Source organism: Cyanistes caeruleus, chromosome 14, assembly GCF_971803275.1.
Source record: "Cyanistes caeruleus chromosome 14, bCyaCae1.hap1.1, whole genome shotgun sequence".
NCBI lineage: Eukaryota > Metazoa > Chordata > Aves > Passeriformes > Paridae > Cyanistes > Cyanistes caeruleus.
Window position 1 is genome coordinate 2,093,867 of NC_141714.1, and position 18,817 is coordinate 2,112,683.

The 18,817-nt window shown below is 51.5% G+C and overlaps 1 protein-coding gene across 16 annotated transcripts in view; it reads left to right on the plus strand.

Annotated features, from left to right (window-relative positions):
• ARHGEF9 (Cdc42 guanine nucleotide exchange factor 9) overlaps positions 1–18,817 on the plus strand; it is a 188,862-nt gene that overhangs the window by 143,974 nt on the left and 26,071 nt on the right. For all 16 annotated transcript variants that reach the window (XM_023926763.2, XM_086850900.1, XM_086850901.1 and 13 more), the window contains 4 exons: positions 3,034–3,213; positions 5,217–5,449; positions 9,135–9,264; positions 17,410–17,541. In XM_023926763.2, the coding sequence (XP_023782531.1) occupies positions 3,034–3,213; positions 5,217–5,449; positions 9,135–9,264; positions 17,410–17,541 (675 nt within the window). The remainder of the gene's footprint in view (positions 1–3,033; positions 3,214–5,216; positions 5,450–9,134; positions 9,265–17,409; positions 17,542–18,817) is intronic.

The following is an 18,817-nucleotide window of genomic DNA, read 5'->3' on the forward strand; positions in this document are numbered from 1 at the left end:
TGTCCCTACTCCCAGCACCCATGGCATGAGTCTGGCCAGGCAGGGAGCTCAGGAGCTGGCCAGCCCCAGGATGAAAATCCCCTGTGCCAGCCGAGGCCTGCGGGAAGCAGCTGGATTGGAGGGAATTCCTCACCACAGCAAAGCCCCACTGCCCCCATGGCTTGCTGTGGACCAGTATCCAAGTCCTGGCTGCCTGGGACCTGGCTCTGGTTTGCTTTTCCAGTTCAAACAGTCTGAGCTTTGCTCCTGTGCTGATTCTGGTTGTGTCCCTTTGGCACCACCCTCACCTGTGTGCTGGGAGCCCTGCACTGGGAGCACTGGTGCAGCCCAAGTGGTGCTCAGGGATGGCTCCAGGACAGGGTAAACAGCCCCAAACTGACTCAGAGAGGGAAAAAAAATGGAATATCATCACAGCTGCCTTTGAAGTTACAGCCTGCAGCCTCCTTCACCTGCTCGCAGCCAGATGGGATGGATGGATGGATGGATGGATGGATGGATGGATGGATGATGGATGGATGATGGATGATGGATGATGGATAGATGGATGGATGGATGATGGATGGATGATGGATGGATGGATGGATGGATGAATGGATGGATGGATGGATGATGGATGGATGGATGATGGATGGATGGATGGATGGATGATGGATGGATGGATGGATGGATGGATGGATGATGGATGGATGGATGATGGATGGATGGATCCATTAATGGATGGATGGATGGATGGACGATGGATGGACGATGGATGGATGGATGGATGGATGGATGGATGGATGATGGATGGATGATGGATGGATGGATGGATGATGGATGGATGGATGGATGATGGATGGATGGATGATGGATGGATGGATGGATGGATGGATGATGGATGGATGGATGGATGGATGGATGGATGATGGATGGATGATGGATGGATGGATCCATTGATGGATGGATGGATGGATGGATGGATGGATGGATGGATAGATGATGAATGGATGGATGATGGATGATGGATGGACGATGGATGGATGGATGGATGGATGGATGGATGGATGGATGGATGGATGATGGATGGATGGATGGATGGATGGATGGATGGATGGATGATGGATGGATGGATGATGGATGGATGATGGATGGATGGATGGATGGATGGATGGATGGATGGATGGATGATGGATGATGGATGGATGATGGATGGATCCATGGATGGATCCATGGATGGAACTGATGGACTGCCCACCTCTCCTGGGTGTCTCTAAACCCACAGTGGGGTGAAGAAAACTCAGCACTTAACCTCCTGCAAATCCTGCCCAACTTTGGCCTGTACTTCAGGGACTACATGGAAAAGTACTTTGGAGACAGTCTGGCAGCTATTTTTAGGTATTCATTGAGCAAAACACTCTCCAACATCTGCTCATCAGTCAGCTATCCCTTCTCTGAGCAAACCTGATGGCATGAGCAGAAGGAAGATGACATTGTTTTATATAACAGAAGTAAATTTACTGGAAAAGCTCTGCAGCAGCCTCCTCTGCTGCGTGTTGTGGATGAATCTTCAGTCTCCTTTTCCTGGCTTGTGCTGGAAACCACCTTCAAACGCACAGAGGATGAGGCTCGGGAGCTCCTCGCATTCCTTTATTCTCCCTGTGCTTTCAGAGGTGCCTGCACTGAAATGTGCTGCCTCAGCTCCTCCAGACACGTGATTCCAGAGAAATGATGAAGCAGCACAGGGAGGGTGGGAATAGTGAGGATGGGAATCGCAGCCAATGGCAACCCCAGGGCTGGGAGGTGCTCCCGTGTTCGGGAAGGGAGGGAGGGCACGGAGAGGGTGAGGGGACACTGCCCCATGGGCACTGGGAGGGCTTTCTCCTGGCTTTCTCCTGGCTTTTTCCCCAGGCTGTTCTGAGATCAGCAGGACAGTCTGCATGGAGAGATGTTCTGTGTCCTTTCTCCCCTGTTTGGATTTTGGGTTGCCCTGTGACCATCCCGCAGCGTGGGAAGCAGCCTGCTCCCATTCCTCACGGCCTTGGCAAATCAGAGAGGGAAACCCGGGGAAATGAGTCATCAAGGAGCTCCTGGGGGAAGAGAGACCTAGATTAGGAAGTGTAGAAGGTGTTCCATAACCCAAACTTCCCAGCTGAAAAAGCCGGGAAATTCAGGGTGACGACATCCTCCGAGCTCAGCTGGACATGGCAGAGGTTGGGTCTGGGCCAGGTCGGCCAGAGTTGCATTTCTCATTCATGTTTGAAGTTCTCCCTGCCAGGAACCACATGGTGAGGCTGAAGGACAGTTCATTGCAGGGTTCCAATGTTCATTGTGGCCCAGCAGCTGCATGTCACCAGCTGGCAGCGTGGCTGTGTGACTAAGCATCCCGAGTTCCCAAATTTAGCCATTCCACTGGAGCTGCTGGCGTTTTCTTCCCTTCATTTTTTTCCCCTTCCTATCTAATAAAGGCAAGCAAAGTAAGCAAAGTCATCTCCTGATGACCCCTGTGTTGTTTCTTTCCAGTCAGGATGCTGCAGAATGAACCAGGCCAGTTGCAACATCTGAGATTTGGCCTTGCAAAGTTTCTATCGAAATCATTCTGCTTGAACCTGATGATCTTAAAGATCTTTTCCAACATTAACAATTCTGTGATTTAGTGCTGATCATCCTGACAGGTGAAGTGTGGGAGGATGAGGGGATTTGTTCAGAACCTTCCCACCCTGCAGCACATCAGCTGCAAACTTGTTGGGGGTGCCCTCGATCCCCTCATCCGGGGTTGTTGATGAAGATCTTGAACAGAACTTGATGATGCTATGAAACAGCTTCCTTGTCCTGATTACTGGGCTGAAAGGAGAAATCAGAGCAGGCTCAAACAGCCCCTCAGAGCTTTCTGTGGAAGCTGTGCCAGTGGAAGGACAGTGTTTGTAGGAGAGCTGGGTGTGAGGTGTTGGAGGCAGTGGGGTTGGCAGGACCAGGCACCCAGCACTGAACTCACCTCCTTGGGCTGTCCCCTGGATTTTGCTGCTCTCTGCAAATCCTTCTTTCTCACTCCCACAGGGTTACCTAAAGCAGTGCCGGAAGAGGAGGGACATGTTCAGTGATGAGCAGCTGAAAATCATCTTTGGGAACATCGAAGACATCTACAGATTTCAGATGGGATTTGTGCGGGACCTGGAGAAGCAGTACAACAACGAGGACCCCCATCTCAGTGAGATTGGGCCCTGCTTCCTGGAACACGTGAGTTCACTGGGCATTGTCCATGGGAGGGAGGAGGAAAACCCAGCAGGCAGGATCCTCTTCTAGGAACATATCAGGGACTGCTCCATGTACTTCGTGAGATACAGAGGAGGGAGGACTTGGAGATGCATTTGGATAACCCTCAGTACATCTGAACTGTAAATCCTGGAGGATTTTGCCTAGCCCATCCTCCTGTTCCATAAAACCACCTCCTGCAGGAGCTGATAAATTGGCCAATGTTGTAAATATGTCAGGAAATGTCAAACAATTCCCAGGCCTGGAGCTGGAGGCTTTCCTGGAGGGAGAGGGGAGCAGGGTATCAGAGCTCACAGGTGCTGCAGCTCCTGGGCTGTGTCAGGGCAGCAGTCCCTGCTTATCAGGGAAACTCCTGGTAAACATTCCTGAAACTTCAGCAGGACCTCCCTAAAGTTTCACAGCATCTTTTAAACATCCCTGGGTCTCTCACTGAGGTTTCCTCTGAGAAGGTGCATGAGGTGTTAACATGGCTGGTTCTTTTCAGAGCCTGCAAAAAACAGCATCACTTCCACCTCTGTGCTGGGAAGATGTACGAAATCTTGGTGAGAATCAGTAGCTCAAATGTCATGACTTGAGGCTGTGCTGTCAATTCATTGATAGTGACAATAGCAAGAATTGCTGCTGAGATTCAGAGGGAGATCTGACACTTGCCTGTCACCAGCCAGGGGCTGAGAGCTGGCTGATAAACTCCTGATGAGTTATCCCTGCTTAGCCATTTGGGAAACCGAGGGGTGAGGATGCAAAGATCCTGTTTAGGGATCTCCAAAACATCTTGTTGCTCATTTTCTTCAGGAAGAGAGAGCTGGGTCAGCTGTGGTGATGAGAAGGACACTGGGTCCCTGTTCCCAGAGATGCAGCTTGTTTGGACCCTCAGGGACTGAGAAGCAATTGCTGGGCAGGCAATTGCTGTCTTGGCTAAATAGAATCTGTCCTTTGGAAGGCATTGACCACAGCTGGGTGGAAGTGGTTGGTTTGCAACACCTGACTTTCACCTGGGCTGGCTCAGGGTTCATTTGTGGTGCTGGGCTGTGCCCATCTCCTTCCCAGTGAAATCTTTCTCATTCATCGCCTCGTCTGCATGGCCCTGATGAATCAAACCCAAATTAAAGGTGACAGTCTGTGGTGAGTGAAGGCAGAAAAGGGACATTCCAACAAAATAGTCACCGGAAAACTTGTTAGACCAGTCCAAAAGGTGGAGGGGCATGTGTGAGTGGGATTTTTGTTTGTTTTTAGCGTTTTCTGGGGCTGTGTTCCCGGGGAAATCCTTGCAGTGTCTTTGGTTCCCCATTGGTAGAGGGAATTTCAAACATACCCAGCCCCAAACACTCACCAGGTGCTTCAGGATCTTTCAGGGAAAGAACTCCAGAAATAACAGGGAACAGCTCTGGTTTTCTGTCTTACCAAGAGCCACAGCTCTGCTGGGTTGTTCCCTTCAAGCCCTCCCTGCACATTTTGAAGCTGAGAACAAGCACAGCTCTGTGCAGAGCTCACATTAACACACCTGGACCTGCAGAAACCTCGGCCATGTGTCAGAGTGCAGGGACCTCTCTGCACTCCCTCCTTTCCCAGCACCTCTTCCAAGCAGGAGAAGCACTGTAGGGTCTGTCCTTTCTGCTGGGGCTGTTCTTTCATAGAAATCCCGACTGGTTGGGGTTGGAAGGGTTGGGTTGGGTTGGGTTGGGTTGGGTTGGGTTGGGTTGGGTTGGGTTGGGTTGGGAAGATCATTTTGTTTCAGACCCTGCTGTGGGCAGGACACCTTCTTGGTGCAGGATGCTCCAAGCTCATCCTTGAGCACTTCCAGGGATGGGGCAGCCATAGCTTCTCTGGGACTTCCATCCCAGGGCCTCCCCACCCTCCCAGGAGGAATTTCTCCCGATATCCCATGGAATGCTGCCCTTCCCAGCCCTGGTGTGGCCTTGATCAGCCGGCTCTCTGCCTGACCCATCCTCCTCATTCTGCCCTCACAGCAAGATGGCTTCTGGATCTACTCAGAGTACTGTAACAACCACCTGGACGCGTGCATGGAGCTCTCCAAGCTGATGAAGGACAGCAGGTACCAGCACTTCTTCGAGGCGTGCCGCCTGCTGCAGCAGATGATCGACATCGCCATCGACGGCTTCCTGCTGACGCCCGTGCAGAAGATCTGCAAGTACCCCCTGCAGCTGGCAGAGCTGCTCAAGTACACGGCCCAGGAGCACAGGTAAGCCAGCAGGCACAGGGCCCAGGCTGCTTCCCTACACAGGGACTGGACTTTTCTGTCCAGGGCTCCTTCCCACCCAAGGCTTGGACTTTTGTGTCCACTCCTCCATCCCACCCAAGGCTTGAGCTTTTCTGGCCAGGGCTCCTTCCCAGCATGGCTTGGGCTTTTCTCTCCACTGCTCCTTCCCACCCAAGGCTTTTCTGTCCAGCTCTTATCCCTGTGACATCCTGGATAAATGGGAGCAGGACAAAGGGTCAGCAAACAGTTCAGTCTTCTCAAAGCAGCAATTCTCGATGGACACACACTCAGCTCTGTTCTAATCAGACATGTGAACTAATTACCCTTGGATGTACTTTCTGATGCTGCCAGTTACACTGGAAAAATTACCTAATTAGCATTCAGTGGTCTGAGAGGCTCCTTCCCTGCTCCTGGGGAGAACCTGGGCACACAGTGAGTACAGGGCCAGGATCTGCAACTGGAGCCTGATGTGGGGAGAACTCCAAACCTGCTCAGCTTTTCAGCCCTGTCCTATCTCTGGTCTTGCCACGGGGTTCAGAGGAGCACCTGCAGTTTGATTGCTTCCCAAAATTTCCAGGATCTCTTTTGCTGCTGCTGAGGACAAATCAGGCTGGCAGCCTGACAGTGTGAATCAGGAGCATTGCCTGTGATACCACTTGGGATTTACTGCTGTGAAAATAAGGTGAAAGAAAAATCAGGCCCTGTAAGAGCAGATTTGCTCCTGCCCTGCCAATTTTCTTTCTTTTTCCAAAACCCATTTAAAAACAAGTGAGAACAGAAAAGACCAGAGATGTTTCAGAAACTTTTGCAAGTGTTTGATGGCTTGTTTTTCCCAAGCCCAGCCCCAGAAGAGCAGAAGTGATGTGAGCATTGATTTGCTTTGAGCTGACCCACAAGTTTGAGTGATTCAGGGTAACCAAATGCCCAAAATCACAAATTTGGAGGAGCCATTGGCTTCAGATCCAATTCCTGCTTTTCCAAAGACCAACTCAAACTTGGGATGGACTCGTGGGAACCTCAGGGTATGGGAGAGCAGCTCTGGGATCCCACAGCTTGTGGGTTTTCTCCTCAGCAGCCACGTGAGGACGGCCTGGGAGCTCAGATGTGGCTGGGAGGGTGTGGAAAATGTCCCTGTGGGAGTTATTTGGGAGCCATAGCAAAGGGGATGTGGGCAGTGTGGTAACATCAGGGCTGGGCTGTTTGGGGAGCACATTCCTGTTCCCTTTGGGATGTTTGAAACTCTCAGAGTCGTGTTCTGAGGAGCTTTGGGAGCTCTCCTGTGGTTCTGCAGCAGTTGGGTGAGTCAGCCTGAGAGCTCAGTGCCTCTGGATTGCTGTGGACACTCCTGGGAAGGGAAGCAGGGTGAGGTTTGCTCACCTTGCATTAGGAGGAGTAGCCCCTGAAGCACAGGGGGGAAACCTGCGGCTGCACAGAGCCAGTGCCATATCCCAGGAGTGAGGCAAAACATGGAAAAACACGGGATTCCCAGGGAAAGCAGGGATGTGAACTTCATCTAAGAGAGAAACTTGATCCTCTTTTTCTTTTTTGCTTCCTTTTCACTACCAGCACACCTGCAGAGCTGTGGATTTTCCCTGCAGCAGGTCAGGACAGTGCTGAAACCAGAATCCAGACCCGGCTCCCCAGAGCTAGCATGTGATGCTTGGCAAGGATCTAGACTTGGATTCTGATGGAGCACTGGGAAGTGGCTGCTGCAGCCCCAATAGAATTGACAAACCATTTATTTACCTTCATCTCATGGTTAATGGGATCCTATTATTGCCTCATGGCCAAATGCTCTCTGCTTCTGTTGTTTTTTTTCTTCTAAGTTTTTGCCAGCTCTGCCACAGACACGGGCTGGGAGCCCAAAAAGTTCAGTCCTGAGCCTTTTCTTCATTACAGCGTGACAGGAAAACATTGCTGGGGTTTTCTCATGGAATTAGGGAATTAGCATTCCCAAGATAAACGGCTGGCACCGTCCCACTCTGCACGGAGGCAGGATGGGGGTGAGCTCAGAGCCTGCCTCCCTCCAACTGCTGCCTGTTTGCAGCCTGCTTCATTTGAATTTTTCACAGAGCCACATCTGTTCACCTCTTAAAGATCTACTCCAGCTTAATATGAATTAAATATAGGAAGGTCCTAAGTGCAGCTTGCTGGAATCCTGAGCATTCCCAGAGCAGAAGGGAGCTGGAGCTGGGAATGTGGGAACATGTGAGGAGCCTCTGCCAGGGAATGTCCTCCTGAGCATGAGCATCACTGCTGGGAGATGATTAGTGCCTGTCTGGAAACCCTGAACCTCTCCCTTGCCTCTCCAGATCCTTCCTGGCCATAGGGACCTCCCTGTTTCCCTAAAGAACTCCTGGATGTTCTCCAGGCCCCCCTGATGTCCCCCTGGCACAGCTCCTTTCCTGCCTTGCACCACCAGCACTCCCTTCCCACAGCTGCTGGCACAGAGGGAGCCACAGCAAGTTCTTCATTGTGTAGCACGATCCCTTCCATCCCTGGAAGTGTCCAAGGCCAGGCTGGATGGGGCTTGGAGCACCCTGGGATAGTGGAAAATGTCCCTGCCCATGGCAAGGGGTGGAGCTGGATGGGCTTTGAGGTCCCTTCCCACCCAGACCTCCCTGTGATGGAGATACCAGGCAGCCCATCCTTTATTTTTCTTTATTTTGCTGAAGGCCCAGTCCTGCTGTCCTGGAATTTGTTGGATTATTTTTAACCACACCTAGAATTTTGATGTAAGAATTTAAGGAAAAAAATGAAAACTCAAGATTTCATCTGAGCAAGGATGCCAGAAGAGTAAATATTTTTTGTATATTACAGTGTGTTTGTTTCTTAGTATTTATCCTGTTGGGAATACATGGAGAGGGGATCAAATTCCCAGCATTCACCCCTCTTTTAGCTGTCACCAGCACAATCCTTAGCAATAATCAATAAAGCCATTCCCCCTGCAGCTGCCCAAGATGGCAGTTTTTCTCATTAGTCAGCAATCAATAGGAGCCCTTAAGTTAATAATACATTGTGGTGGTGGTGTGGCAGCTGGCCTCGCCTGCCTTCCCAGTGGAAATGAACATTACAGCTCCTTGGAATGGAAAAGCAGGCACAGGGCAGGAATCAATGGCATTGATTTCAGCATCACTTTTTGAAAAGACTGATCATCATCCTCAGTGGCCCTGGCAGGAGCCTGTTCCCACTCTGTGTTACTGCACTCACAGGGCCATGCAAGGGGGAAAAAAAAAGGAGTTGCTTGATTTGCTCACCTGAAATCTGCAGTGAATTCCACGGGGTGGCTGCTCTGCGAGGGGCTTGGGAGGTGCTCTGGTCTTTGTCTAAATGAACCCTTTCCTAAATGATCATTTTAAAACCAGAAAAGTCCAGACTGAAGGACAGAGGCTGTAAAAGTGTTCAGCCTGTGTTTAGAACGTTCTTCAGCTGGGCACCTTGGGGCTGTGAAGGGCTCCCCAGGGCTGGGTTAGTGAAGGCCGCACTGAGCTCCCAATTCTGTTTCCACCAAGCTGCTCCATTGTGACAATCCAGATGGAAAAACCCCATTCTAGCACTGAGGGGTCACCACTTCCCGTGTCCCTGTGGGCTGCTGAGGTTGTGACAGACTCCTGGGTGTGTCCTGCTGCCTTTGATGGCCTTTTTCTCTCTTTTTTCTCTTGTCCAGTGACTACAGGTACGTGGCCGCTGCCCTCGCCGTCATGAGGAACGTGACCCTCCAGATCAACGAGCGCAAGCGGAGGCTGGAGAACATCGACAAGATAGCTCAGTGGCAGGCCTCTGTCCTGGACTGGGAGGTACAGTAAACCCAGCCTGGCAACCTGGCAAGGGCCAATTCCAGGCTCTTCCTGAATTATCTCAGACCCTGTGGTTCATTTCACACAGTTTGGGGTTAAGCCTGGGGCGGAGAAGGAGCAATTGTGGCCTTGGGGTGATGCTTAAACCTTAATGGTACCCTAAAGAAAAGTCAGGGTTCAGTTCCAGTTTCATCACTGGCAACCTGAGTGACTTTTGTGATTGCAGTGCTGGTAGTGGGTGAGACTTGGAGCAAGCTCTGTGTGCATCCTGCCCCTGTGCTGTGTCACTGGGGAGGGACGAGGGGGAGACGTAGCAAAAAGCCCTGGGAATTGAAGAGGTTAAGAAAATGAAGAAAATCCTCCTGGTGGCTGCTTTATGACTGGAAGTCAAACTGTTAAACCCGAGTTAGAGATGCTATTTGCATTTTATAAATGACATCCCACTTAAAGATATTTCTGAACCAGCCCTGTGTGTAGTGATGGTGTAATTAAGGAGCCGAGAGGCACAGGGAAGGCAGAGTCAGCAGAAGGATTCCTCACCAGCAGGCCCTCAGTCTCTACATTTGTGCCATGTGTTTGGAAGAAAAGCCATACTAAAATTATGTTCTCCCTTTCTTTTTGTCCCTGATTTTTTAAAATCATTGTATGGAAGTAATCCGTAAATAGGGTTTCGCAGCAGATTGAGGACAAACGTTTTTGTAAATCCTCTCGCTGTTGTCATCAGCCCATGTGTTCAGCAAGGAGATAATCAGAGTGATGGAGCAGCCTTTCTGCTTCCTCACTTGTGAAGTCTGAAATAACTCCCATTCCAGTCATTGGGATCATGCTGTGTAAATGAGTGTATGGGAAACAGGCGTTAATCCTTTAATTATTTTATTTCTGGCCAAGATCTGTGAAGGCTGGGAGGAGAAGGGGAGAAATACAGGTGCATCACCTGTGTCCTCCTTGGCTGAATGAGTTTCATTGCTGTGATGGAGGTTGGGTTTAACCCTGGATCTGCTGATAAAACACACAATAAAAGCCATAAATGCAGCAATCAGAGCTGGCATGCTGGCTGGCTGGGAGAGCAGAGAGCACAGACCATGTGTCTGATTGTTTTCCTGCTCAGGAACATCTCTCACTGCCACACAGACTCATTTCCAGAAGGAGGAATCTGCTCTGCAGGACCATCAGCTCCTGCTCAGCCCTGGAGTGTGCCATGGGATGAGCTAATGGGGGTCATTTGTGAGGAGCTCCAAGCAAATAAATCTCGATTAAGGACAGATCCATTCCGAGCCAGTGAATATTCATGTGTGAGAGGGAAGCCAAGGTGACCTCCACACAGGATCTGTGGCATAGCAGTTGCTTCTTCTCTTCCATTAGCTCAGTTGATAATTCATTTTTATTTAGCCCTATCCTTGATAATTCATTCCTGCTTAGCAGTACCCATTCTTTATCTCCATCCTATCCCCAGAAACTTGCCAAATTATTCTTCCAGGCTTTTTTCAGCTATTCCAGATTTTTGAGCGCATTATTGCAGCAGCATCCTTCGGCTTCTCGTAGCATAGCAAAGGCTGCTGTTGGTAGGCTCAGAAATCCGATGGGAACACGGCTCCTGGTCCAAGGAAAACGCCCTCCTTGCCCTGTTCATTCTGGGTTTTGGATCGAGAAGAGTCACAGAGTTTTGATGAGGAAGTAGAGGATGAGAGCTGGACCCAACAGAGGATTTCACTGCTTGTTTCTTTCCTCTAAAGCAATTCTGAATCATCAGATCCAGCCCCCACTGCACAGCTGTCCCTGGAACAGCCAGAAGGATGCACAGAAACCCAAAATACCCAGAAGTGAGCCACAGGAATGCAGGAAGAGAGTGGGAGAAATGAAAAGATGGGATCTTTGGGAAGTGCTGAGATGTGTGCAGCTGTTCCTGCACAAATCCCCAAATGTCACTCGGTGGCTGCAGGAATGTCCCCAGGACACGGAGCATCGGGGTTGGCTCCTCAGCCAGCCCCTGAGGGCTCAGAGCTCTGTCTCCTGTGCAGTTTTGGGGTAGAGGAGGGACCCCCTGGTGGGTGTCCCCAGCCTCTCCAGGCTGTGGGGAAGGGACATCTCTGGTCTGAGGAGAAGACCACAGCTCCCAGTTGGTGTTTGCTGTCCCTGCTGAGTGGCCTGTCCATCTGTGTGAGGTTCCCTGAGCAGAGAGAGGAACCCACAGCTGTAATTCCCAGTTTTCCTGGTCCTGCTCCTGCTCTACCCACACCTTGCTGTCCCTGTTCTGTCCACCCCAGTGGCTCCAGAGCACAGCCCTCCTGAGACCCCCTGAGAACAGCACTGACCACAGGGAAACAGGAGTAAAAAAATCACAAGTTTGGTCTGGTTTCCACCAGAAATCCAGGCAGGGCACTGGATAGAGCTAATCCCAAATTCCCACCACGTTGGCACTTGGTGAATGATTTCAGTGGCTGAATGTTTCAGCACGTGGAAATATTTCATTTGGAGGAATGTCTGTTTTTCCTCAGCATCTCGAGACTGATGATGCTGATTCTCTGCTCTCAAGCTGCGTTTTCATTTCTAAATTTACCCATGTTTTGTGAGGAGATGGTGGAGATGAAGATGGTTCTTCTTTTTTTAAAGAAGAAGGAAAAATTCCCAACCAAACAAAAAATACCTAGTGAGGGAATATTTGAAATGGTCTCATTTGTAAAATGTGTGCAAGTTTTCTTGAAAGGAGAGGTGTTGTTGGGAATGCTGATCCTAAAACAAAATAGGAAAAGTAAGGGCATGTCCAAGCTGCTTTAAGCAGCGGGGTTTTACTGAATCCCATATTTTAGGAATCATTTTTATTCCTCCCATGGGATAAAAATGTATCCCATGGTGGTGAATTTCAGGGTGAGGATTTGAAAACTGCAAATATCCTCGAGTTAAGCAAAGCCAGAGGTTTTCCCCAAGACATCCTGCGAGCAGGATCTGATTGTTTAAATTGCCAGTGGGACCAGGAAAGGGTGGCCTGGCACGAGGGACAGCCAGGCCTGAAGTCTTAAGGAATTATTGGCAGCTTTGGCAGCTTCAGACAAGTAATGACTGAGCAGAATCTTAAGGGAAGATTGTGATCTCACTGTCTGCTGTAAATCAGGAATAATCCCAGGCACTGTGAGATGAGTTCCTGTGTAATTTGTGGCAATGTGGCCTGGCTTGGTCTGTTGCCACGTGTGACTCACTTCTTTATTTTGTAACCTGAATTCCCAGTGTATCAACAGACCCAGGAAAGTGCTGCCCACACCAGTCCTCCAGTGCCTTTTGTCCTTTGAGCTCAGATTTTGGGGCTTCCACCACCTCCCACCGAGCCCTTTCAGTGCCTTTCAGTTCTGAAGCGTTCCCTGATGTTCCAGCTCCGTTTCCCCCTGCTCAGCATCATCTCCTTGCTCGCAGAGAAACACCCTCAGATCAAACCAGTGACATTCCCAGGCAGCAAGGCAAACCAGCACACAGAGCTGGCTTCAAAGGGGGCAGCCAGAGCCCATCCTGGGCAGCCTTTGCTGCTCTCTCCCTCGCTGTTTCTGCCCTCTGAGGGAGCTCCAGCTCTCAAAGCTTGGTGGGAATAGCTCCACACACACACAGAGCAGAATTAAAAGAGATTTCCACGAAGCCCATCCTCATTTCCAAGTCCTTGCCAGCCCCAGCGTGGGCAGGGCTGTATTTACACAGCTCAGAGGAGCATCCCTGCCTTCCCCTCTGCTCCTGGTCCCTCTCTCCTGCCCCCCAGAGGGATCCTGTGAGCCCCTGGAGCCCCGTGCCCCCTGTGCTGGGCTCTGCTCCTGGGCAGGATCTGGGCTCTGTTCCCATGGGCACAGCCCAGCACAGCCTCCCTGAGTGGCCTGGATGGGTGATGGGAGATGGAAAACAGTTCTGTGCCTCAGCACACCTGGAATTGCTCAATTTTATGCCTTTTCACATAGCTCTTGAACCACATCAAAACAAAATGAAGTAGCAATCACTGCAGCAGTTCAGGCTCCCTCTCCAGCCCTCCAGCAGCACTTTCCTCCCTTTCAGCCCAGTTTTTCCTCAAAGGAGGGAGGTGATGTGGCTCCCATTCCCTGGGAGGAGATCTGTGAAGGTCCCTGATCCAGCAGGGGGATGTTTGGCACAGGACAGAGCCTTCCTCATCAGCCTGGATGCATTTGAGCTTGCTATTTAAACAGATTACTTTGGTTTGTGTGGATATTTAGCTATTTCTACCAAAGATTCCCATGGGGTGCCACTGTGGCAGCTTCCAAGAGTATTCAATTTCCATGAAGGGAGAAATATATATCTTTGAGAAATTTAATGGGCATTGTCCTTTTAAATTTCTCCTCATTCCTGTTATTTACGGGTCCTTTAAATCAAGACTTGCTGCCCTTAATTATGTAATCTATAATCACTGGCCTCAGCCTGATGCTGCATTAGTGAATCCAAGAGTGCCACAAAAGGAAGCTGCCTGTAACCACCAAAGTGAGGACAGCCTGATGAGAAATCCTCCTGGGAAAAAGACCATGGCAGGGACAGAAATGGAGCTTTCCTTTTTTCTCATCTTCCTTTTTTTCCATCTCCCCCCTCCCCCAGCTACAGAAGGTATCAAAACTGAGCCTGTTGAAAAGGACAACATTTTGCTGGCGTTCCTTTTTGTGATCTCAGCGTAGCCCCGGGTGCTAATCAGCCTGTCAGTCTCTAATTGCAGAACAACGGTGTCAGGCACGAGAGAGCCCTGCTGGCTCCCTGGGAATGGGGAAAGGGCACAAAATCCCCTCCTGGTGCCCAGCAAAGGGTGTCAGGGTAGGCTGGGAGCAGCTCTGGGGGGCTCTGAGCATTCCAGAGCCCAGGGAAGGGTGAGCAGCTCTCAGTGCCAGCCCTTCCTTGATATCCTGCTGCTCCCAACAGCATTTATTTCACAGCACTCTTAAACCTCTTTGGTTCCTCCCAGCTGCCCATTCCCTGTGCAGGGAGCTGAGGATCCACATCTTCCCAGGCAGCAGCAGCAGAGCTGAGCCTGTCACAGTCAGGAGTGGCCTGGGGACTCAGTGTCACTGCAGGGCTCGGGGCAGCTCACATCCCCAGATCTGGGTGACCTTCTGCTCCCATTTCTGCACACCAAGGGCTGGGGCTCTGCCCAGCACGGCGTGGAGAAGAGAGGAGTCAGCTTTCCTTGGGCTGCCCTCTGGATGCTGCACTGAAAAGCCTGGATGCATCTGAGGAGAGCTGAGGGGTTTTTTGGAGGCTCATGGGGCAAAAGTCAGGTCGGGAAAGGCGTCAGGAGTCAGGGCTTCTCTTGGCCACTCTGCTGAATGTCTGCCAGTTCAGAGCACCTAAAAGTTCAGCCCCTTTTTTCAGCAGGGTTTGTCTTAATTTACAGAAGGATACAGATAATTCAGCCTCTGTGGGAGCTGGAAAAAAAATGGAGGAGAAAAAGGAAATTATTTTCCTGGTTCTGTACAGATTTGGAGGCATGGGACTGGGACAGACATTTGGGGAAGTCTGCCTGGAACAGGGATCGAGGCGTTCTGGGGGAGCCACGGTGGCACTGGAGCTGAGAAGGCAATGTTTGCCCCTCCTCACCCTGCAACTGCCCCCTGAGCCCCTCAGGAGAAGACAATTTGTACTCATCAGAGAGGTACAGCTGTGTCAGGACAGGAACAGCCTCTGGAGGTTCAGAGGTTCTGCCCTGAGGCTGCTCTGTGGGAACTGGCACAGGCTGGAGCAGCAGGGCAGGACCATGGACAGGCTGCTCTTGGCCAGCCACGTGCCACTCCCAAACTCTCTGCAATCTGAATTTCCCAATTTGCTCACCCCAAGTGGGAAATGAGCTATTTCTAGCCTGTAGACTGGATATAGAAATTGTTTTCCCCACATAAGAAATGCAATACAAATCCCATCATTTCGGATCTGGATGTTTTTGGGTTATGTTGCTTGCAGGGACTACACAGTTTGGATTCAGCTAATCAAGTAGAAGTGTTTACAGAGCCCTCTGTGTGTCCTCAGGCTTCAGATGCTACCACAGGAGTAAAAGACAAAGCTGGCTTTCTATTTTTAGCAGCCAGCCTCTCCTAAGATCGCCCCCTCTCCTAAAGCTCCCATCCATAGGCTTGTGGGAATCTTCTTCATGTAAGCTGATGTGTAGCAAGGAAAGCTCACAATTTCTGGAGCTGCTGTGTTTTCTTCAGAGGCTTCTTGTTGTGGGGCTGGTGTCCCCCTGAGCTGTGGCAGCAGCACTCGCTCCCTGGGCTCTGGCCAGGCTGGGGTGGGACTCTGCTGAGGCACTGGCAGATCATAGCCCATCCCTTTGGGCAGTGACCCTCTGTGTCCCTGGGAATTCATCCCTGGTTAGCCCCTGGGACAGCACAGGCACGGGAGGGAGGCAGGGAGGTGGATAAAGCCCTGGCTAAGGCGATTTGAAGTCTGTGCTGCAGCTCGGTGATGCAGTGACTTAATGAAGCTGCTGTTGTCACAGGGCCCGGCGACACAGGCAGTTGCTCCCAATCAGTGCTGAGAGGTTAATTACACATTTACCTGAGCAGCACTTTGAAATCCTCACCACGGAATCAGGAGTGGGGGGGACCCCTGGCTGCCTTGGCGCCTGAAGTGTGAGCAGCACCAGAAGTGTGTGTCTAGCTTGATGCCCCCCAGAGCTGGCTGAACCTTGACAAGCTGCTTGCTGGGATTTTGGGGACGTTCTTGTCCCAGAAATCGGTTCCAGCTTGGCATCAAAGACAGAACTGCAGTAGTTCTCAGCCAAAAAGAAAAAAAAAAGCTCTTCTCTGTCTTGTTCCTGAATGCTGCTCCTCAGTCCTGCCCCTCAATCCTGCCCCTCAATCCTGATCCTCAATCCTGCTCCTGAGCTGTTCTCAATCCTGATCCTCAATCCTGCCCCTCAATCCTGCCCCTCAATCCTGCCCCTCAATCCTGCCCCTCAATCCTGCCCCTCAATCCTGATCAATCCTGCTCCTCAATCCTGCCCCTCAATCCTGATCAGTCCTGCCCCTCAGTCCTGCCCCTCAATCCTGCCCCTCAATCCTGCCCCTCAATCCTGCCCCTCAATCCTGCCCCTCAATCCTGATCAATCCTGCTCCTCAATCCTGCCCCTCAATCCTGCCCCTCAATCCTGCCCCTCAATCCTGCTCCTCAATCCTGCCCCTCAATCCTGCCCCTCAGTCCTGCCCCTCAATCCTGATCAATCCTGCCCCTCAATCCTGCCCCTCAATCCTGCTCCTCAATCCTTCTCCTCAGTGCTGCTCCTCACCTTTCAGCTGGAGCCATCCCGCCTCCTTCCGTGGTGCCCGCAGGGCAGGTGGTGGTGAATTCACCCATTTTTAATAAATAGATTTTAATTAACTTTTTAAAAAGTCCAGCTCATTCCAATTAGTGGAGGGTGACTGCATTTGTTCTCTCAGAGAGTGGGAGAGAGAGCTCGCTGTGTTTTCAAGACCATCTGCTCATGAATCCTTTAAAAAAAAAAACCTGGGAGAGGAAAACAAGCGTGCTCGGGAGGCAGGGAAGGGTGAGGGCAGTGTGGCAGCCAGCAGGGGGGCCTGGCCAGCTGGGGGTCCCGGGGCTGCCACAGGAGCCAGGATGGTCCTGATGGGATTTTGGAGCTGGAGCTCTAAGGAGCTCTGGGAGAAGGGAATGGCAGTGCCTGGATGAGGGAGAAGAGAGGCAGCAATCCAGAGGGCTGAGTTGTGACAGCCTCAGAGATGAGGAGCTGATACCCCAGTGTGTCCCAGGCTTTTGGAGCTGGCTGGAGATATCAGTGCTTTGGGATGCTGATTTAAAGGGAGGGCGTGCAGGGAATTTGGTGCCCTGAATTTCCAAGTGCCTCTGGGGTGGGCAGGAGGAAAGGGCATTGTTTTCCTGATGCCAGCAGCACCTGCAGCAAGATCCAGGGTTCTGGGGGTACCTGGAGAGGGAAGGGGGACAGTGTGGATTGTGGATTGTGGATGGGATTCAAGCACCCACACCTCTTTCATTTACTCCCCTTCCTTCAGAATTATCCCCCAATCCAAATTTCTGGTCTGAAATCAGATGGGGTGGCTTTGAGAGCTGCACAGGGGTCAAAACCTTCCTAAACTGCTGCTTCTCCCCATGGTGCAAAGACAAACTTGTCAGTGCAGTTGACTCAGCCTCGTTCCCTGTGCCCTCCAGGGAGACGATATCTTGGACCGCAGCTCGGAGCTGATCTACACGGGAGAGATGTCCTGGATTTACCAGCCTTATGGACGGAACCAGCAGCGAGTTTTCTTTCTCTTTGATCACCAGATGGTTCTCTGCAAGAAGGTAAGGACACAGCTAAGGGCATGCTGTGGGCAGGCTCGCCAGTCCAAAGTGGTTTTCGGGGCATGGTGGCTGCTGGCCACACGTGCAGAAGAGGATGTGGAGAGCCCTGAGGAAGGACAATCCGCATGCTCGGCGTGGGGAGCACGCTGTGATAGAGGGATTTTTGTGCTCATAGCAAATCCAGCTTCCACTTGCTCTTTTCATGCCTTTATCTCATGTGCCCCTGGTTTGGCTCGTTGCCTCCCTTCTCGTTTTAGGTTTTGGCTGCGGTGTATGATCTGGGATTAGATAGCCCTGCAATTCCTGTATGAACTACAAAAGCTGGCACTGGGGCTGACAGCCCAATTGCTGCATTGAGCTGGTGATGAGCAGCAGCCAGGCTGTGCTGGGTGTCTCTGCTGCAGCTTGGGGAGAAGCTTTTTAAGCCTCATCCTCCTGTCTCTGCCGTGCTGGGTTTTACAGGGCCCCTCCCTGCCCGGGAAGCTGTGGAGAAGGTGGGAGGGCAGTGCAGGGTGCTGGTGCTGGTGTACTGTGCTGTCAATAGCAGCAGGTGAGCTGTGATCCCCAGAAACTGTCCAGCAGCAGCTCTGGTAGCCCTGTGTCCCACTGAGTGACCCCAGCTCAGTGCCACCACGCCAGTGTGACACGAAGGGACAGAGCTCCTCAGTGCTGGGTTTGCTGTCACTCCCTGCAGCACACAGAGCTGTGCAGGGGCTGTTCCTGTCACAGCTCCTGGGCTCAGGGCAGGCTGAGCCTGGCACCCTCCGTGGGAGGGGGCGTGGGTGGCTCCTGACTCAGCGCGGCATCACTGCCCCCTCCGTGGCCCGGCCACTGCAGTGGGTGGCACTTTCTGCTCCTGAGTCATGGCTGACTGAAATTCTGCCTTCTGGAATGCCTCTGCTTGTTTTTCCCCTCCTGGTTGCTGTGCCTTTCCCCCCTTGCCCAGCCCTGTGCAGAATCAGGCACAGAGCTGCAGTGAGGCTGGAGGAGCTGCTTTCCTTCCTAATGCTGACATCCTCCTCCTCCTCCTCCTCTCTGACTCTGAGCCTGAATTTCCAGTTCAGAAGGCAGCACCCAGTCTGGGGCTGGTCCAGAGATGTATTGAGCATTCCCTTAACTCTGGGAGAATCAGGGCTGGGATTTCCATGGTGGTCAGCAATTCACAGCAGGCTGCTGGGGGCCTGCAGGGTTCCAGCAGAGTTCAGTGCTGGTGTGACACTGTCCTCATCCCTTCTGCATGGAGAAGGCACTGTGGGAGGTGTGGAGGTGCTGCCCA